Below are 22,752 nucleotides of genomic sequence, written 5' to 3' on the forward strand. Positions count from 1 at the left end.
CATGTACGTGCTTCTGAAGACAATCCCTCTGACATATTTGAATTTAGTAATGCAGATTTTCAAGACTAATGCTTAGATGTGAAATATAGTCAGCCTTAATTGGGGGCCCAATGGATAAGCAGTAGGAATGAAGAAAGAAGATGTGGTTTTATTATGGGGTTTCTCCCCATAATACAGGAACTCTTTGTCACGTCTCCCCTGCACTATCCAAACACAACCTCCTTGCCTTGAAATATTTAGATGCTTGGCTAGAGCAGCAGGGATGTTTCTGGCATGATATAAAGAATACTAAGAATGGGTTGTGACAATTTTTTTAAAAAATGGCCATTGTTGTTAGTTCTAACTCAACTTCACATGAGATGGTGGTAGTTGGTGGATCCAGATTAAGAGTCAGGTGCGGAGGAATGATCCCAGGTGAGAGGGTGACTGTCAGGTAGAAGATTGGGTCCCATTATTGAGTCCCATTCAGACGTAAACATGATCCCAACCATCAATCCATCATTTTGTTACTGAACCAACCTCTTTTGTTTCTTGGTCTTAATATCTAGTTTTAGTTCTTTTTCTCAATAAATGAATATAAAATTGCTTTTTATGATGATCAAGCTGAAGTTATCTCTGTATATAAGATGATTACAGATTATGAGAGAAACAGGACACATCTTTTACCTTCACTCAATTGACTTCCATTTGTAATTGCTAAATGTTGGAGGGAAAACTGAAGAGCTTTGTTCTAATTTTGAAATTCCCCAGCAAAATCGAGTCATGCATATAAAATGTTCGTTAACAAGAGTGCAATTGTAGCACTTGTTATTTTTGTTTGAAACAGAAATATGAAATTTTAAATTCAGCTATTTAAAAAGCCTGAGGCTACTACTGAATGTAAAAGGCTTTCAGTGAGGAGCAACACAAATAAAGATTTTTACAACCAAGTGAGGTAACTTCCCAGCCTAGGAATTTATGATAGAGCTTTTACTATGCTTTTAAAAGTTTTTTCACTAGGTAAAACATCAGGTTCACATATATGAGGTGATGAAAATTATCATAGTAACCTAATTCTCTACCCAGGCAAGCTCGGTATTGGGCTGTGATGAGTTCAAGGAAGCCTTCCATCTATTTACATAGGCTGGGAAGATGGCGCGTCGTCTATACTTGCAGGTGTAAAAGGATGAGATGATTACTGTATCGAGTGGTTACAATTCCATAACAAGGTATAGCCTGCGGTGTAGGGAAAGCAAAAGTGGTAGGACTTATGCAAATGTACATGAAAAACAATAATGACCACTTGACAAGGTCCTACCATCACTTCCTGATTTAATTATCCCACAAGCCTTTTGAGGTAAATGTCGTTCAAATAACCATAGAAATATGACTTGAAGCCAGGCATAACAAGAATCAGCCAGTAAAGAAAATGGATTGAATTCAATCAAGTAGTAAAGCAATTGGAGTGGTTAACTGAACGTCAGCTACCTAAACCAGGTGATAGAGTTGAAAGAGATGATTAAAAAGTTAGATTCCTAGGGGAATTCTCATGGTAAGAAACAATCCCATCTGCTGGGGAATTGGAAACCCTGTCCAACCCACCATAACAAGTCCCCGATGAGTATACATCTGTGGTACCAGTGAGCCTTCAGGTCTTGTGAATTATTCTCGAATCTTTGACCAGTAATCCTTGACCTGGTAACTTCAACTTCTTTGGGATGATCAATTTGCTTCTTTTAGTAAATAAAGTTCTTTTTTTTCCTCCTCCCCAAGAAGTTTAAGAATTATATGTAAAGATGAAGACCTAAATAATATCCATAAAATCAATATTTTGTGTTACAATTTAGGACTAAAACATATGTTTGTATTTTAAGGGTTTGTAGCATTTAAGAGAATATGATATGTTACAGAAATTTGACAAGGTAGCTTTGAGTTTCTAATCTGAAACATGTAATTTATTTTGGACCTGTGATTTTAAGTTGAAAGCGTAAAATGGTTTGTTTCAAACCGATATTTGAATGTTCAAGAGAACTTAAGTTTCACTACATTTGTAAGTTTAGTTTATTAGATTTCTAAGAGCTACTTAAGGACTTGGGAAGGTTTGCCTTGTTAGAGTTTTAATTTTACCCCGTTAGGCACTTAAAGTGCTTATAAAGTAAATTGAATATGTTACATTTATAAATGCAATTTAAAATGTTACAGGAATTTGGTGATAAAAATCTGAACAGTGATTACTCATGGGGGTGAGAATTGACTGGAAGAGGGGCTGGAGGGTACTTTCTGGGGTGATAGAAATATTTTATATCTTGATTAAGCTGTTGGTTATGTTGTTTATCAAAATCCATTGAATTGTCCCTTAAGATTTATGTATTTCCCTGAATGTAAATTTTACCTCAATTAAAAAAATGTGTAAGGAATTTAATCAACTAATTTATAGATGGAATTGATTGTTTAATGGAGTTGAGTCTGTTCAACTTGAGTTAATCAAACATTGATTCAAGGACCCCCTGAGAGTGATTATTCTTGGTTTCATAAAATTTCTTGGATTTATGAATAGAATAATGAGACTCATAATTTGAACTTAAAGCTTAAGGAAAACTACATAGTGATTTGTTGATATAGTTACAGTCCTTGGGCAAAAAATCCTCTTTAAGTGCATGTCTATTCCCTCTCCTAGTTGGTTGGACTCCTTGGGAAGCATGGCAGTGTCTTTCTTTTCCTAGCATCTCCTGCATTTAGTGCACAGCACATGGCTATTGTTGAGAAAACAGGACTCTCCCAGAGAGACCAACTGCCTCCTCTGTCACTAGCGCATTTGCATAGATCAGCGTGTGAGATAAATTCTCATCCTGAAGGGCAGAAAGGACCCTTCTTGAGAAGACTGTACACAGGACATGATGGCAGATCTCAGCAGCCACAAATCCCTGGAGGCAGTAGCAGGATGGATGATGCACACAGGGAGCTCCACCCAGCATGAAGGCTCTGCCTCCGGATGAGTGCTAAGAGGATGGGGGTTGGCAGAGGGAAGTCAAGAATGAGAGAGCTGTCCATTGGGTCATTGCTGAGCCCTTAAGGAGGACAGAGTGGGTCTTCCTCGTCCCGTCATTGTAAACCTATCCCTTTCCTTTTGATTCTCTGGGATACCCTCTCTATCCCTTCTGGTTTGTAAAAGAAAAAAATGACCAGATAGCCACTTTGAATCAAGTTGGGGGAAACATTTTTAAACACTTCCACATGTGTAGGACGGCTAGTCAGCCTAGGTCTGAAGAGGGCTTATAGGGTAACGTTTTCAATATCAGACTCTTGATCCCCAAACACACACATACATATACACACATACCCCACAACCTCAAAATCAGCAACTGACAAACATCTGAATTCTATGGTCTTTCATTTTCTCTTCCGGACCAGGTTAGATTTGCTTTTCACTGTCCTTTTGGCAAAGCCCATCTTTTACAGTGACAGTGCTCTCCAATTTCCCTCCCATCTCCCCTCCTATTGCCCTCCAGTAACTTTCACCAGCACCACCACCACAATTTCAGAAGAAAACCCTAGGAGAGCGAGTAAGCATGGATAGCTTCAAAGACAGATGGTACAGGCCCACTAGGTCAAAGATACAAAGAAAGTCAATTAGAAGATGGTGAGGTCAAGGAAAGATCCCACATACACACCCAAAGTTAAGCCTCCCTATTCACCTTTTTGCCTTAGCTGGGCTCTGTGTGAGATCAGCCGTAGACAGCTCTCTGCAATTGACCCCAACAGGGATTTTCACAAGGCGCAGTAAGATATAACTGGCTCTGGTGTTTCTCTACTCCAGATACCCAATTCAAGATACATGCCCACTGCACCCTGTACATTGTTGAAATAAATCCTTAACTTCCTGCTGTCATACAGACATGCTCTTTTTTCCCTCTGCTCTGGTGCCTTTCTCATCTTCCTCACTCCTGGGTTTCCCAACTCCCTTTTTGCCCACTCTGATCTCCAAAGACCAGTCCCACTTCCATATTCGGCAGCAAGCCTTTCCCAGCTAGTCACACACACCAATTGCCCCATTTCTGAAACCCTCTGGAACCACACCGTCCAGTCGAAAAGTAATGGGAGCTACGTAATTTAAACTTTCCAACTAACTGCATTAAAAAAAAGTAAAAACAAATAGGTAAAATTAACTTGACTAATACATTTATTTGACCCGACATATTCAAAACATTATCATTTCAACATGGAATCAATACAATAATGATTAATGAATGCATTTCATACTCACAGCACATCTCAATTCAGACTAGCCACCATTTCAAATGCTCAAAACCCACAAGTCGCTAGTGGCTGCCATATCAGACCACACAGCTCTAGAACTTCTGTAGCCCATGGGTTAGCAGTTAATACTGTGTGCAGTTGGCATGTTTGCTAATTGTTCTCTAGCGAAGTCATTCTCTCTAGGGTGCAAAGTTCTGTTTCTACCACAGGTCCTAGTGTGGTGCTTTGCAAATCGTGGGCACTCAGTAAGTCCATAGATTGCTTCATGTGTTGTCACTGGTCAACCAGTAACATCCTCCTCACTTGTGGATAAATAAGATGTCCTCATTTCCTCTCACTTCCATTCCTTAGCTACTAAGACTATTGCAAAGATCTCTAGAAACCAGTAGCTTTAGCTGCCTATAGTTGAAGTGGAGAGAGAAGTGAAACTTGCAGCTGAGAAGCAGGGACTGCATCGAAGGTTTAGTTTGCTGGCAGAATCATAATAAGCAGTGAATTAAGATTTTTGTGGTTCCTAGTTTTATAAATAGGATTTGCAAGGGGAGAGCATTGGCTTGTTTATTTTTGGTGCAAAGTGTTTCTTCTTTTACCATGTGATCTGAAAATGATGCCAAAGAGACCATATCCTAAAGGAAGGTGGTTTCTTTCATATCTCTGACATAGCCTCGATCTAATCTTACTGAAAGAATGGGTGCCTAGGTAAACAATGCCAAGAAATGCCCATATAAGGAGAGCACATGCGAATGCTAACTTGGAGTCAGGCTCAGGCTACTTAAACAAAGGATTGCTTTAATTTTTGCAGAATAAAGTATTTTTTCCCTCTGTTTTTCATGAAGTGGCCTTAAAGAATTCCTCTTGTTTGTGGTCTCGAAGAAATTAGAACTATGCCCGTGAGGCCCACCTTTAAGGGTTCTATTAAACAATAAGAAGGCTTTGTTCTTGGTAGTAAAATTAAAGTAAGCAGTGTTTCCATTACCTGGCAGGATGCCGCCTCCCCGCCACCCCAGATCCTGACAAACGTAAACAGAGCATTCTGTTTCCCAGGTAGGAAGGGGAGAAGGCAACATCTGTCTGTTTGTATATAGAAATATAGTTGACCTTTCAGATACTGCAGGGGATAAGAGAGAGAGAGAGAGAAGCACTTCTTTCTGTAATCCCTAACTCAAGTTTTTTAAAATTCAATTTTACTGCAGAAAACTGTACATATTAAGCCTTAAAGCTGTAAAGCCATTGTTTTTAGAAAGACAATAATAATTTCACAGTGAGTTGAAATGATGGAAAAGTGACAGGTCTCTAGATAAAGAAATATGTGTGCGTACATATATATATATATATATATATATATGTTTCAGTCTGATTCACTAGATTTCATGTGAATTTTCCAGGCAACTTTGCCTGCTGTTGCTCAGATTTAGACTCATTTAGGGTTAGTTGCAAATGAGCGTTTGTAGGTAGACTGTAGCCCTGAAGTCAGGAATGACCAAGGTTAGGATAGAAAACACTGTCAGATGCAAACTCTGTTCAGCCCTGCAATTAGTTGTAAGTCGTTGGAGCTATAGAACAAACTGGACGACTGTGACACCAGTGCCCTCTGACCTCCACTAGAGCTCTTCTTAAGAAATGTCAGAATTATAGTCCCCTCTAACGTGCTCCTGTCCGAAACTGTCAGTGCCATGCCCATAGCGCACTCATCAGTCCCATGTTCCCTGGCCTGAGAGCTTCCAGCTGCAAGCGGCTAAGACTCTGTTTGGGGACTTTTTCTACCTCCCTTCCCCCACCAGTTAATTCCACAGGGGAGTTAATGCCCACCCACCCCCAACAGCCTTCAACCAGCCACTGATGGGAGATATTAGATAAATACCACTCTTCCTCCCCATCACCTGAGTGTTCTGCACTTTCCAAAGTTACCCATTGGGATTAATTGCCAGTTACCCACGGTGGTCTTGGTAAGGCACACTTTACTGACTTCGTACCTTTCCCCATCTCACTTCCCCACCACCCTACTGGTGTTTCCTGGCAACAACTTGTACTTCCATCCTAGTCTCATGACCTGCTTCGAGGAGAACAGACCACAGACCCCCTCTAAAATGAAATGATGGCAGAAATCCCTTTTCCCCATCGTGACAGCTCACGTTTTCAATTTCCCTAAACTCTCCTCTCTTTCACTGTATTGAATAAATGTGAATATTATACACTGGGCATCAAAGATATTCAAAAATCAATCTACCAGCTTCTGCTGGTATTCTAGAGTTACAAGAACCAGGCAAAATATTTCATAGATATCACTTGTGGATGCATCAGAAAGACAGAACAAAGCTTAACACCTTCCAGTTGTACTTCCAAGTGCAAGTCTTATCAGTGGTATAATCAAATATGTTTCGCTCACTGTAAGGAATACCAAAGAGCAGGGATCCAATCCCCACTCTCCATAACTTTGCAGGGGAGCTGCTGGCATCTATACTTGAGTAATTCAAGCCCGAATAGGAGTCCAACGTTGTATTTTTCCAGGACATTGCTATTCAGGAATCACGGGACAACAACTAAAAAGAATGCCACTTAATGAGAAATGACATGTAAGATTGAAAATGAGTAATGTAAGGTCATGGGATAGAAGCTTCCTCTTTCCATTAGAAATGACTTCCCTTCCCTGAAATATATCACCTCCGTCCTCCCCGGTGCTCAATTAACCATCCTCTTCTGTAAGTTATTTTTTTAGGTTCTGGCCACACCATCTAAAGTCTGGTTTTTACCAAATACATTTGTTGAAAATTACTAAATAGAAAGTACCATTTATCAGAAACTTTATGAAAAAGACTTGATAGAGACAAATGCCCATGACAGGTTAATAGATTTTTTTTCATTCTGTTTGCGCAACCCAAACGGAAGGGTGTGGAGCATTTGCTTTATAAAGTGTGTAATTAATAAGAGAAAGGAAGGGAGGAGTTTATTGTTTTTGAATGAATTATGAGCAACACCTTCCATTCGGCTTCTTCATTTTGGAACTGCTTTGAACAGAGTTACCATTAAACACAAAAAGAAAAGTCTGTGGCATTAATGCCAAGAATGTAAGATTGAAGCCAGTTGAGTAAAACTGCGAAAAACATCACGGGAAGAGCAGCTTTTATTATCACTGTGACAGAAGTCGGCAGGACATCACGGGGAAAGTAGACGCCATACTGCAAGTATATTGTCCTTTTCAAATTGAAATCCTATGAATTCGGTAATGGCAACTATTCATGCCTTGAAGGAAGAAAAGGAATATTTATCAAGCACCTACTTACTATGTGCCAGATAGTTTATAGATATTTTCACTGAAAGTATGCAAATGAGGAAACATTCTTGCAGCAATTCGACACATTTTTCACACCTGCAGCTCTTTGACTACAAAGTCCATGATCTTTTCCTCTAGTCTAGAGGTTGGCAAACTATGACCCTAGGACCAAATCTGACTCGTCACCTGTTTTTGTAAATAAAGTTTTATTGCAACACAGCCTCCCCCATTTGATTATACATCATCAGTGGCTTCTTTCATACTACAACAGAGTCCATATGGGCTGCAAAGCTAAAATATTTATTCTCTAGCCCTTTATAGCAAAGTTGGCCAACTCCCGCTCTACAACATGGAAGGCTCTCTTCTGTCCCCCACCCCCATTCCCACCCGCATTGTGTCAGGAAGGAACCTTTAAGGAATGCATTTGAGATTTGCAAGTAACTCAAGAATTTCTGGAGTTAGTCCTTATGTTATAGCTTCCAAAACCATTCTTTTGATGAAAAATGTAGATGGATAAAAGCTTTGATTCATGCTAGAAAGTCCCCAGGTAATCAACACAGACTGACTAGTCCTAGAACTTGTAGTCAACATAGGCTGACTAGTCCTATATGGACATATCGCATAAACAGTTTGTTAACAATAGTGATAGTTAACATTTCTTGAGTAATTACTATGTGCCACGCATTTTTCAATGGCTTTTCATGTCCTATTTCATGTCCCTCACCACAGTCTGCCCTAGGTTTTCTCACCTCGGCACTAGTGACATTTGGGCTGGATAATTCTCTGTTGCTGTGAAGGCTGTCCTGAGCATTGTTGGATATTTAGCAGCATCTCTGGCCTCTACCCACTAGATGACAGTAGCAAACACACACACACACATACACCCACCCCCAATTGTGACAACTGAAGATGTCTCCAGACGTTGCCAATGTCCCCTGGGGGAACACCTGGTCTACCAGGTAAGAGTTGATATTTTCTTCATTATGCAGATGAAGAACTTGAGAAATGGATAGTTTAAGCAAATGCCCTAGAACATGCAACTAGTAAGGAAGGGAGTCCTGCCATTCACTCCCAGGAAGACTTCCTCAGGACCCTGAGTTCTGAACTACTGCCTCCTCTAGCCCTTGTTCAGTCTAAATTATTTCACCTTGTTTGACAATTTTGCTTTACTGAAAAAGTAACAACATCAACAACGTCTTGGATGGACATGTTGTGTGTGCTGCTTTTGGAAGAAAAATTCGTTGTGTGAAGCTTCAAAGTTGTAGGCATTAGCAGTGGCACCCTTGCTGGACAGCTTTATTGTATTGTTACAGTTGTGTTTCATTTATAAGAAGACTTTGATTGCCCGGCTTCCCACAGTGTGTTGCCATTTTTAATGGCATCTCACTTCCTTATCCAACATTCAAGCTTCATAATCTTAGAAACCTCAAGAAAAGAAGATTTATCATGAGGTTTCTGGGAGCTATTTTTTGATCCCATAGCAGAAATATAGCAAAATCCCACTTAGATAGTTAATCAGTATGTAGAATTGGTCTCCTCTGGGCCAAATCATTTTCCACCACGTCACTGCATGGTAAAGGTCGGATTACATGTAGCTTCTATCCATGCCATCACTACTGTTACTTGCCATCAAAAGCGCTTTAGGAGGGGACTCCATTTTTTATTTTTCTGAAAAGCCTTTCTTGGGCTTTAAAAAGTTGTAGTCAAAAATGTTCAATATTAAATTAAAATATTAGATATTAAATAGTATTGTCCTGTACTCCAGTTTTTCCTCTGAAGAAAGGGACTCTGGGAACTTGGCCATTCTTCTCTTTCTCATCTACTTGAGCTAGGTCCGCAGATATTTGACTTTGGTGTGAGAGAGTTTCAGGGTGAAGATTACATATAAACATATTAGATGAATTACAGTCATACAGTCTGCTCTTACTCAATTCTCCTTGGCTCAGTTTTATATATAAACTCAAGTATTAGAGTCTCTTTCGTTTCGTTGTTCCTTCTGGCAGGTCTGTCTGACTTCTACCCCAGGGTCTGGAATGTTCCTCACAGCTGCCTTTGGCAATAAAACCCAAAGCACCCTCAGATCCTCATATTTCTCTTCGCACCTGGTCAGCAGTCCACGGTAGGGCGTAGAGCCCCCTTGCATTTCCCTGTCCCCTCATCTTCCTGGCCATATTATCAGCTTATCTGCAGCTCAGTTGTGTTTCAGTTGCTCCAGCCCTGGGCAGATTGAAATTAAGTCCTCCAATGTTTTTCTTTTTGAGCGAAATAGGATTGTTGTGGACGTTATAACATATAGCGGTATGAAATAATAGTGTTATTAAAACATAATAACACTAGCCTCCTTAAATTTGAATGCAGACTCAAAATTATATAACCTTAGTTATAGAGAAAAGTGCTGTTGAGTTTAAACAATAACAGCAACATCAACAAAGCATCAGATAAAAGAGAGTTTTAATCTTTTCAAGGTCACCTTAATTTAAATCACAGTACAGCTTTGCTTTTGCCGTGAGGACCAATTCTAGGCAAATTTGTAACGTAGACTTTTGTCTTTTAAACCCCCAATCTCGCTGGTAGTGATTTCCAGGATATCAAGGTTTAGAGTCTTAAACCAAAGGGGTCACAGTTTGATGGTACAATTTCAAGACTGCACTAATGGTGGGCCAGTGCGGTAGGTGGCTCCTGGGCTGCCCAGATCAGGGGGCACTGTTCTCATGGAACTGAAAGTGAATGGTGGCCTCTGGAGTTGTCCAACGCCAGCCGCCATCTTTCCTCAACACCCTGAAATAAAATGTCCTTTCTCCAAGACATCAGGGTTATCCTTTCCTAAGCTCTCTCCAGTGTTTGCCCCTGTGTGTGAATAGGAAGTGATCTATCAAGTTAGCGTGTCCTTTTCGCAAGAGGAATTAAAAGGTTTTAGTCTGAAAATCTAGAGATGGCTAACTCATTTCAACAAAGCACTACAAAATCAGAAAATGAGGATTTCTAAAAGCATATTAGTCCAATTTCACCTGTGAGAGGCCAGATATTTTTTCCCCGTTGATGTTTCCTTCCAAGAGTTCCATAAAATATTTCTGAAGATGTTAAGGCCACATGTCTCTGAAATCTAATGATGTTTATACTCTGCATTGAACATCTTATTTTGTAGTTGAATACAAGTCAAATTAAAAGAGCAAGTTTTAAGAAATGCTTAGAAACTGTTTACAGACTGCTAAAGAACGTTTCACAGACACGTAGTCTAATTTTTAGTGTGTGTATGTAATTAAATCCCTTTAATGTTTATACATATATGACAAGAACAAAATAATGAATTGTTCGCTTCACCCCACCTCTTCTGTGAAATGCTGTAACACTATTAGCCCATAAAACTTAGCAGGGGAACTTTTTACTGGGCATTGCTAACCAAGTGCCCTGGAGAAAATAGTCAACTCATTTATGTTATCATTAATTAATCTGGGGAATGAGTACATGTAACTGCATTTCTAGAAAAGGCAGATAAACTGTACACCCAGTGCCAACTTACGTGGGACTGCAACTGATTATTGGTATCTGATATGACCGATAATGCGGCCAAGTGGTGAATTAGATCTCAGTGCTGAATTAGATCTCAAGGCTAGGAGGGCAAGACATGAGTGTTGGCCTTCTACACTCACTTCATTATTCGACTTTCTAATTTCTCTTTCATTAGACTGTAAAGAATCAGAAAGTCTATCACGAAGAAGCAGCAAAATTACCCCAGGAATAGCAGAGAGTGGGTTAGCACTCTCTACAAGCAAGACTCTGTTCTTCTGTGTCTTACTTATATAATTTCTCTTCCCGCCCCCAAAATACTTAGGACAATTATGGATACACTAGATAGTAGATAAATACAATCAATTCTTGTTGTTTGTGGTAGTTATCTTCTACAAAGTCACCAGGAACATGGAACTGGCTAATACTGAGTCATTGCTCTTAGGGGGTACACACACACACACACACACACACACACCCCTCACACAGATTATAATCTTAAATCCTGAAAACAAGTCATCCTGGTAGATTCTATTTTCTCTATTTTATAAAAGAGAAAAGGAGGTTCTGAAGTGTTAAGTGACTTGCCTGAGACCTGCCTACTAACAGACGCCAGAGTTGGGACTCAAACCCCATGCAAGTGGCCCCAGAGCCGGAGCTGCTTGCACTATACTGCACTGCCCCTATTGTCTCCGTCCTCTGGTTATATGAGAGCTGAAACAAGAAGGCAGACCATGCCCTTGTTCAACCTCACTTGGGTGCTGGTAAGGTGGCTCGAGTTTTTCCATGCTCTCAGCATGTCTGCAAATGGATGTGAAAAGGCCACAAGTATTGATTTTGGGGGTGCAAATTAATTTTTAAATTTTGGCAGGTAGGCAAATTTGCAAATACAGAATCTGTGAATAATGAGACTAGACTGTATGATTAGGAGGTAGCCTGTTAAAAGCAGAGTCAGGAGTGCCTACAAACGCCCTTTCCACATCTTTTGGCTGGTTCCTTTTCATTCCTTGAGAGACTTGTCAGAGAATTCTTGTCTGACCACCAATAAAAAAGACCCTACTCTCAGCCACGTTTGATCACATTACTCTCTTTACTTTCCTTTATGCAATTGTCATGATCTGAAATTTTTATTTATTTCTTGACTTGTGCAGCCTGTCCCCCTATGCTTATATGTAAACTCTGTAATAACGGGAACTTTGTCTCTCTTGGACCCCAGTGTATGCCCAGAGCTTGGAATGCTGTCTGATACACTGTGGGAACCCAGTTGCTATTATTCGAATGAAAAAGTGAATGGATAAATGAGTGAATCACTAGTTGTCTGTAGCTCTTTCAAAGTGAAGGGCTGCAGGTGTTTTATAGGAGGGACTTGCAGCCTCAGATAGGCATTAGGGCCTGAAAGAGATATGGTAATAACTCCTGAAAGAAGTAAATTCTGAAAGAATTGAGATTGGATCTAACTTTAGAATTAATTTAGGGTATTTTGCAAAAAGATTAAGTTATTACTAAGAACTAGAAGACGATGATGGGGGGAAATGATGCATTTCAAGATGAGAAAGGAAGCTGTAATTCCAGATGTAGAGAAGACGCATGCTGAGTACATGGGCGAGGCTGAAACAGAGATGAGGTAAAAGTGACTGAGTTTCTCCTCATGAGGGGCTGATGTGATATGTACTCATGAGTATAATTGCGAAGAGAAAAAAAAGTAACCATGAGGAGTCTGGGATGGGAAGAGGGCCCAATTTTAAGCTATATTCTGTCCTGTGATGTCAAGGGCTCTGAAGGTTAAGTGCCCCATTTCCAGTGTGGTCCAGAGGAGAGATACAGTAGTCACCTACCACTGACCATCCTTCCTAATTATCTCCATCCCACTTTTGTCTTTAGGTTAGGGACCAAGAAGGAGACTTAAGACACAAAGGTGGAAATGTAGGTCTACAAAAGAAGATTTGGGGGTTGTTTCTTGCATCCTTAGATTGGCCCTACCCAAAGCACTTCCATCAGCCTTAGTGATTTCTGAATCAAAAAACGTGAATCAGAAATGAAAGCTAAAATCATAACCAGGAGCTGCCAGCTTCCAAACCAAACCTGGGAACTAGAAGCACCTGAACACACTGCAAGTAACCAATAAACCCTGCCATATTTGAATTAATAGCCCATATAGGAAATGAAGTCCAATCAAATCATTAACTTTTTTAAAGTGACATATGAAACAGCAAAACTGGAAAATTTCTTTGTAGTGGAAGAATTTTAGAAATATAGGATAGCACTCAACTTATTTTATTGTATCTTTTGAAATATGAGAATGTTAAAGTTACAAAAATTTGGAAGCTTCATCAAAGTAGAAAAAGAGATTCAACTTTCCTGGTTTCAAAGGAAAGTCAACTCTGTATTCTTTGAAAGATTTAAGGAAAATACTGGGCCTAAAATTAACAGATCATGTTCCCAAATTTCTGGAAATTTATATTTTGGGACCATGGTGGTTTTGGTATCAGCTTTCTCAAAACATATTTGGCTGAACAAAGTAGATTTCAGTCCACTTTTTTGTAAAAGAAGCTATCCATCATAAATATTGAATAGTCAGAATTTGGATTAAATTGAGCCCCATGTTACAATGGTAACTGGGACACTTTTCCTACTATGGAGCAACCCAAATCCCAATGATTTTGAGAGTGAAATGAATCCCAAACTAAATCATAGTCTATTAACAAAACTACTTCTCAATGCAGACAATACTACCTCAGATTTGTCTTTCGCCTCATAATGTTAGTTATTTCCTCATAGATTATTTCCTGTATTTACCACAATAATCCCACATGGCTGAGAGAGCAGATATTACTCACCTCATTTTACAAAATAGTAAAACTTAGAAATGGAGATATTCCTTGACTTTCCCCATATCATCATATGAGTAGAGCTGGTACTCCCCACCACATTTCATGGCACCTACTGTAGAACTACTAGTGGAGCCTCATTAGGTTTAGTCAAAACCAGAATATCTTTAAGCACAGAATATGTTAGCAAGAACATCAAAACCTGAGGACCTTACAATCTGGTCAATTGATTTTTGATCAAAGTGCTAAGAGGCTTCAATGGAGGAAAAAATAGTCTTTTCAATAAGTGGTGCTTAGGCAACTGGATATCCATTAATAAAAGAATGAAGTTGGACTCCTACTTCACACCATACACAAAACTTAACTCAAATGGCTCATAGACCTAAATGTAAGAGGTAAAACTTCTAGAGGAAAACAGAGGCATAAGTCTTCCTGATCTTGGATTGGGTTTCCTAGCTATGACACCAAAAGACCAAGTGACAATAGAAAAATAGATAAATTGAACTTCATCAAAATTAAAAACTTTTGTGCTTCAAAGGGCACCATCAAGAAAATGAAAAGACAACCCACAGAATGGGAAAAAATATTTGCAAATCACATATCTAATAAGGGACTTGTATCCAGAATATATAAAGAAATCACACAATTTAATAATTAGAAGACAAATGACCCAATTACAAAATGAGCAAAGGATCTGAATAGTTGTATCTCTAAATTAGATGCCCAAATGGCCAATAAGCACGTGAAAAGATACTCAGCATCATTAGCCGTCAGAGAAATGCAAATCAAAACCACAATGACATTCTACTTTATACTTACTAGGATGAATAAAACAAAAATGATAGACAATATCAAGTGTTGACAAGGATGTGGAGAAATTGAAAGCCTTGTACAAAATGATGTAGCCACTTTGGAAAACAGTTTGGCGGTTCCTCAAAAAGTTAAACATAGAGTTGACATGTGACCCACCAATTCCACTCCTGTATTCAAGAAGAATGACTACATATTTGCACACAAAAATTTATACATAAATCTTTATAGCAATATTATTTATAGTAACCAAAAATAGAAACAACCCAAATGTCCATCTACTAAAGAATGGATAAACAAGATGTGGTATATCCCTAAAATGGAATATTCTTTGGCATAAAAAGGAATGAAGTGCTGACACGTGCTCTGACATGGAGGAGTCTTGAAAACATTATGCTAAGTGAAATAAGCCAGACAGAAAAGATCACATATTGTTTGATTCTATTTATATGAAATGTCCAGAGCAAGCAAACCCATAAAGAGACAGAACGTAGATTAGTGGTTTCCTAAGCCTGAAGGGAGGTGGATAGTGAGAATGTGGAGTTACTGCAAAAGGGTATGGGATTTTGGGGGGAGGATGTTGAAAATGTTCTAAAATTAGATTGTGATGATTGTGCAACTCTGAATACACTAAAAGCCACAAAACTGGACACTTTAAATGGGTGAATTTCATGGTATGTGAAACATATTTCAATAAAGTTGTAAAAAAAAATCAATGCCCCTCCCCCCAAAAATAATCCTTAGGACACAATTTTACGTCTACACAGTCCTAGAAAACCAATAAATCCAATTCCTGCATATTGAGTGCTTGAAGTATATCATGATAGCTACTTGCTTCATTACATTTTACCTTGTCTCTTGGAAGGTCATTTTCACTCTCCATTCATTCAACAAATAGTTTTTGAATGCCTATTCTGTGCCAGATATGGCACCAGGTGCTTGGGATGGATGCCTCATTTAACACAACAGCCAAAGATCCCTGCCCTTATGGAGCTTACATCCTATTGGATTTATGTTGATTGTATGCTCAAGTACAACTTAGCTCCTAGGGCTCATTCTAGGAGATACTTTCCAAGCGGAGGGTGCTACTTCTCAGCAGTTTCACTTTCTCCATCACAATGTGCCCATGGTTTTGGTATGAACCCATCCTTTTCACAGTTCGGTTGTAGTAAGTTATTAAATTCAGTTTGAGGTCAAAAGGAAAGAGAAGAAAGTTCTTGAAAGTAGTGGAGTTTCAAGTAAATATTTCCATAGATAGTTAAATTTATTTAGGAAGCCTCAAAGGCGACTGGAAAGGATGACATAAAAGTAATGGTAAGAGAAATTGAGCCCAGTGGTTAACTTGCTTGAAATATTAGCCTGAGTTCCACATTCTGTACTTGTCCACCAATGCATTTTTTATTTTTTCTTTTGTTGAGTAAACATTTAGCAAACAAGTCTATGTGCCAATCTGACATAGGACATGATCTCATGGTTTGCTGCAATGGCCAGTGACCATCATCTTCTCAATAAGATGTCTTGAGTAGTCTTTCTACTGTGTCTTATGATGATCATGAATAAAACTCAAGGAATCCTGGCCTCTGGAAACAGGACATGATTTCTCTGAACAGCCATCAATGGACTTTTATCCTGAACTCCTGACCCTACTTCCAGTTTATCTCATTCATAGAGAATGAAATTACTCCAGTTGCATAAAGCATCCCAAATCAAAAGGGCTTAATGACTGGGCCGTGTCTTCTCCCTGAGATATGCTAGAGTAATCATTGCTATTGTCATTCTTTATAACACTGCAGCTTCTCCTGCGCTGTGTTAAAATCATAAAACCCATGCATGCTATCTTCATTTCCCACAGCTGTGGTTTCTGGGTCTCTGTTTGTGAATAAGCATTTCAGAATTGTCACGAGGTGGAGGAAATAGCATGTGCAGAGTATTTCCCAAGCCCAGTTGCCAAGAATGAGCTAATTGTAACCCTCCCTTGCATACAATGAGTCTTAAAAACTTCAAATACAAGCCATTATATAATGATCTACCTTTCCAGGAGAATGGCATGCTATCATTGTAGAACCTTAGTCTTTTAGAAATAGACCAGAAGTTAAGTTTTAAATTATGTCATAAGATTAATAAAATATTCAACCATCCTTTTTCTTTTTTGATGTTTTTATAGTGATTAAATACAAAGTTGGATGTCTGTATTTCAAAGAAAAGTCAAATAAATGTGAAGTAACCTTGCTACCTAGCTTTTGAAAAATTTTTCCAAAAGACATTCACCATAAAAGTATAATATTAGGTTTTATTAACTTACTTTTTATGTTTAACAGGCCAAAATTGCACTTTCTTTCAAAATATAAAAGCAGAAATTGCAAATATATTTCATGTCAATTTCCAGGTATGTAATTTGTATAGCTATGTTATGTACATAATGTGCTAAGAAAGATTCTGAGGCTGAGTCTGGTTTAGCAGAAAAGAGCGCTATCATTGGATAATAATGTTTTCCAGGGTTGCAAGATAGGGAGTAGACATGTAAGTCCTATATTTGCCATCCCTGCATAATTTGAAAAAGAGTTAACATTTAAAATATCTTTTCAGCAATTACCAGAAATATTCTAGTCTACATTAAAAAGAGCATTTAACTGGAAACAAAGGCCAAATTAATGTTTACCATTCCATCTATCCTGTAGGTCAATGCATCACGTCAAGAAGCCAAATTGATGGAGGAGTGTGATCTTCTCATTGAGATCATTCAGCAGAGACGACAAATTATTGGAACCAAGATCAAAGAAGGGAAGGTAAGATTTCTAGGGCAGAAGATTTCATATTCTCTACCTGGAGAAAATATCATACTCCCATGCCCTTCAGTATTTTAGGAAATATTGAATACCCTCCTGTTCTATATTTTCTATCATCTTCTCTTAAGTCTTTAAGATGTAGTTCAAAGCCCCTTGGTTGGCCAATTTTTTCTCCACCCCTTTCTTTGTATTATGGTCTCTTATGCATACCTGTAATATAAGGGCTGCTCCGTTACCCAACTCCAGGGGGCCGCATGGAGCTCTGGTCTCTTATAGCCACTGTTTTCCACTTCTCTTCTCTGTGAGAAGAGGGGTTCCGTAGAGGAAGAGTTCATTTCATATTTATTGCTATATCCTAGCAGTTAACACAGTGTTAAATAAATGTTTAAGTGAATCAGACTTTATATATAGAAATTGTGAAGTGCTTTCCAATGCCCTTGAGGGAATTTAGATAGGTATAATTTCATGGTGGCAAAATTCCTATAGTGTCACTATATCATATACCCCTTTGTGGATATATTAATAGTACTTCTTTTCTAATGTTTGTATTTTTAAAAGTCCTTTGGTTTTACAGTAAACTATATTCAAAAAGCAATTCACAAATTTATATTATATTCTTTATGGCCACTTTCTTATTTATTCAAAATTCATTCAGAAACTGTTGGTATTTTTAGAATTTATCACTTTATTCTATTTTTAAATTAGTCATATTTTTATTGAAATACTTATCCATTTTATTTTACCCATTTCTGTCCACCTTCAAAGGATAATTTTGTGAATATTTAAAAAATAGAAATATTCAAGATCCAATGAATTCATGAGTTTCTATTACTGCTCATAACTGTATTTTGATGAAATATGTATAATTTAATCAAATTAGCATGTATTAAGTAGTACACAGAGATTACAATAGCTAATATATGCGCTCTGCTCTGTTTTTTACAAAATGTAAAAGGTACTTGTAATATTGTATAATGTTTTAGATTACTTTGTCTATATAGATTGAAAAATATTTATGCATGTAAACTGTGATGGTGATCAGAAGAGTTAAAGTCAAATCAAACCAAATTGTTCTGAAAACTGTTACAGTGAATTAACAAATTAATATGAAATTATTCCCTGGCCAAAGACTGACTCAGATGTGTTGAGAAGCTACTTTTTCTCACATGCAAATTGTACAACTTAGAAGAGCACTGAGTGTCAGCCTGGAATCCTTACAGGATATATTTCCTCTTCCATCATCTTGCACCACATACGTACATCTCGTAATACCTTACATCTTCCAGGTTCTCAGACACTTGACTGCCTGAAATACAGCTGCAATTAATTATTAATATGCAATGGAAGGTGATTTGTTGCCTTTATATGGTCGTGTGCAGGGATTGGCTCTCAATACTCATATTAGTTTCTTATTGTTGCTGTAACTAATTACTACAAACTTGGTGCCTTAAAAGAACACAGATTTATTATCTGATCTTCTGGATGTCAGAAGTTCAAAATCAGTCTCACTGGGCTAAAGTCAAGGTTTTGGCAGTGCTGTTTCTTTCTGGAAGCTCTAGGGCAGAATCCATTTCTTGCCTTTTTTGGCTTTTAGAGGCCACCCACATTCCTTGGCTCACAGTTTCTTCATCACATCACTCAGACCTTTGCCTCCATCCTCAAATCTTTCTCTGACAGACTCTCCTGGTTCTCTCTAATAAGGACCCTTATAATTACATCAGGCCCACCCAGATAATCCAGGATAATATCCCCTATCTCAAGATCCTTAACTGAATCACATCTGCAAAGTCCCTTTTCTCATGTAAGGTAACATATTAAAAAAAAAAAAACTCCTGGGATTAGGATGTGGGCATCTTTGGGGGCCCTTATTCAGCCTGCAGTGACACTCCACCACAGCTTCCTGGCCAGCATGCCTTCCTTTCTCTCACTTAACTTCCCAGCATGAGGGTGTCTCTCATGAGCTAGATCAAAGTAGTGAAGGGGTATCCCCAGTTCCAGCCATGGTGGTGCGTGGGGTTCATGCTTGGGTGCCCCCGCTCCACCCTGAACACATATCAGTGATAGACAACATAGTAAAGTAGAAAAGCAAAGAGACATAGCTGGGCCCAAAACAAGATGAATAACATCTTCCGGGCCAGAAATGCGACAAAACTTCAGAGCCGTGACTGTGGCTAAGACACAGGCTACTGGGACTTGGTCTGGAAGAGACCAAATCAGCTACACCTTCAACTCCAGTGGATAAATAGTTCTTGAAGCATTGGGGTAAATGGGCTAGAAGTACTCCAGATGGTATGGGGGGCTGAAATCAGGCTCATTGGTTAATGCCATGGGCTGCATATGGTTTCCCAGTTCATTAAAAGGGACAAAAAAGATTATTGTCAACCTCTACCTAGGGCCACAGCTTTGAGCAAACTTCAGGCCTGGGAGTCTGGAGCAAGTGAGTTGTTGGTTTAGTGCCTGGCTCTGCACTATTTCTGATACCTGCACAAAACAGGAGCCTCAGAAATGCAGAGATAATATAGGATTCCTGAATGAGGACCCCCGAAGACAAGGTGAAGGCGACTGTAAAACCATTAGACAGGGTAGACTAAGCAAGGAGGGTGAGGGAGAAACAAACTATGAATGACACCTTCCCTTTCAAACTGAAATTCAAACCACAATTCCAAAGCATATAAGGAAATCTTGAATTTCTACAAATACAGCCAATAAAAATCAGCAAAGATGATATCTCACCCCAGGTGAAACTAATTTTATGAGAAAATATAAAAAAGATGTTCAAAGAGATAAATGAAGGAATAACTTCTATTATAAAAGAGCAAAAATTATGAAACCACAAAAGAAGGATATGAAGTAAGAAAAAATAAATATGAAAATAACAAATTAACAGTTTTGGAGGTAAAAATGTAGACACTGAAATTACAAAGAAAACTCAGCTGCAAGGGAAATTTGGAAACTGAGTTTTAGCCTCCACATAGGGGAGGATATCTTCATGTAAGAAATGAAATTTCATCCATACTTCATACCATATACAAAAATTAAATCAAAATGGATCATATACCTAAATGTAAAAGGTAAAAACCATAAAACTTCTAGAAGAAAACATGGGAGGAAATCTTGGTGACCTTGGGTTGGGCAAAGATTATTTATATACAATGACAAGAACATAAGAGAAATATTTACAGATTATATAATTATAAATTATGTTTCATCAAAAATAAAAACTTCTCTTCAAAAGGCACTGTTAAGAGAATGTAAAGATAAGCCACAAATTGGGAGAAAATATTTATAAATTATTTATCTAATAAAGTACTTGTATCCAGAATATATAACAAATTCTCAAAACTCATTAATAAAGAAACAGATAACCCCTTCACCAAATGGATAAAAGATTTGAATAGATACTTTACCAAAGAAGATATATGGATGGCAAATAAGCACATGAAAAGATATTCAAAATCATTGGTCACTAAGGAAATGCAAATTAAAACCTCAATGAGTTGGGGCCAGCCTCATGGTTTAGGGGTTAAGTGCGTGCACTCCTCTACTGGCGGCCCAGGTTCGGATCCCGGGCGCCCACCGACGCATCGCTTGTCGGGCCATGCTGAGGCGGCGTCCCACATAGAGCAACTGGAAGGATGTGCAACTATGACATACAACTATCTACTGGGGCTTTGGGGAGAAAAAAGGGAAAAAAAAGGAGGAAGATTGGCAATAGATGTTAGCTCTGGGCCAGTCTTCCTCAGCAAAAAGAGGAGGATTAGCATGGATGTTAGCTCAGGGCTGCTCTTCCTCACAACAACAACGACAAAAAAAAAACCTCAATGAGATACCACTACTTACCTACTAGAATGGTCAAAATTAAAAAGACGGACTGCACCAAGTGTTGGTGAGAATGTGGAGGAACTGGAACTCTCACGCACTGTTTTTAACAATGAAAATGGTGCCTTTTGGAAAATTGGCAGTTTCTTAAGTAAAGATACAGTTACCATATGATGCAGCCATCCCAGGTGTTTACCAAGAGAAATGAAAGCATATGTCCATATAAGACTTGTATATGAATTTTCATGTTAATGTTAAGGGTAACAGCCCCAAACTGGAAATGACCCAAATGTCCATCAAGAGAATGGATAAACAATTTGTGATGTAACAATACAATGAAATAGTATTCAGCAATAAAAAGGAATGAACTATTGAAACATGCAACAACATGGATGAATCTCAATATAATTATGGCTAGTAAAAGAAGCCAGACAGAAATTAGTATACACTGCATGAGTATATTCATATGGAATTCTAGAAATGACACTTTCTAATAATCTGCAGTGACAGAAGACGAACCACTGGTTGCTTAGGAATGAGTGACAGGGAGGAGTGGACAGGATGAATTACAAAGGGTCAGGAGGAAAATTGGGGGTATGATATATATGTTCATTATCTTGAATGTGGTGACTATTACATGGGTTTACACATATTTGAAAACTTATGAAATTTGTACTTTAAATATGTGCAGTTTGTTATATGTTAATTATATCTCAATAAAGCTGTTTGTAAGACAAGTAAATTGTATATTTATATAATGGAACAGTCTTCAAAAATTAAAATTAACGATCTAGGGTGATATGTATTCATATGGACAAATCGCAAAAATATAAAGTTTTATAATGATTAGTATGGAATGAGAAGTGTTATATAAAGTTTGATAAACTACAAAAAAAACCCATGCAACGTTTAGGCATGTACACATAAACATGCTTGGGAGTGATCAATCCTGAATTCAAGAGGATGTTTTCCTCTGGAGAGGGATATGAATCAAATTAGAGAGGGACACACAAGGGCTTTAACGCTATCAATAATATTTTACTTCCTTTTGAAAAATCTGATGCTAATATGATGAAAATATTGCGATTTGGTAAAGCTGGTACTGTGTACAGGAAAGTTGATTATATTACTTTAAAAATGGTCTGTATGTTTGAAATTTATCAGTTATTAAAAAATTCACATTTGCTCAGGGATATTATCTCAAAAGGCGAAATTAGAAAGCAAACGCTACTTGGGAAAGCTGAGGGCCCAGTTTGGCTTTCTCTTGAGTTACTGCTCTGGCACATGACCAAAGATTAGTTGATCTCAAACCCCGGAATTCACAGTGACTGAGTCCCTGGAAATCTGAGGTGCTGGGCAGGGAAGGCAAGTGTGGACTTGGTGCCCAGTGCGGGTGCCCAGGGTGGTGGCTGGGCAGTCTGAGGACACTGAATCCAGGACGGGACAGTGGAGTTCTCTGACCAGCACTTGGAAGTAGGGAGCTGGAGGAAGAACC

At 38.4% G+C, this 22,752-nt stretch overlaps 1 protein-coding gene across 3 annotated transcripts in view; it reads left to right on the forward strand.

Annotated features, from left to right (window-relative positions):
* The window catches only part of MID1 (midline 1), a 199,918-nt gene that overhangs the window by 137,725 nt on the left and 39,441 nt on the right, over nt 1–22,752 (forward strand). For all 3 annotated transcript variants that reach the window (XM_087426530.1, XM_004435098.3, XM_087426531.1), the window contains exon 4: nt 17,331–17,438. In XM_087426530.1, the coding sequence (XP_087282656.1) occupies nt 17,331–17,438 (108 nt within the window). The remainder of the gene's footprint in view (nt 1–17,330; nt 17,439–22,752) is intronic.

The sequence above is a fragment of the Ceratotherium simum genome, chromosome X, assembly GCF_057802395.1.
Source record: "Ceratotherium simum simum isolate JZ-2026a chromosome X, ASM5780239v1, whole genome shotgun sequence".
Taxonomy (NCBI): domain Eukaryota; kingdom Metazoa; phylum Chordata; class Mammalia; order Perissodactyla; family Rhinocerotidae; genus Ceratotherium; species Ceratotherium simum.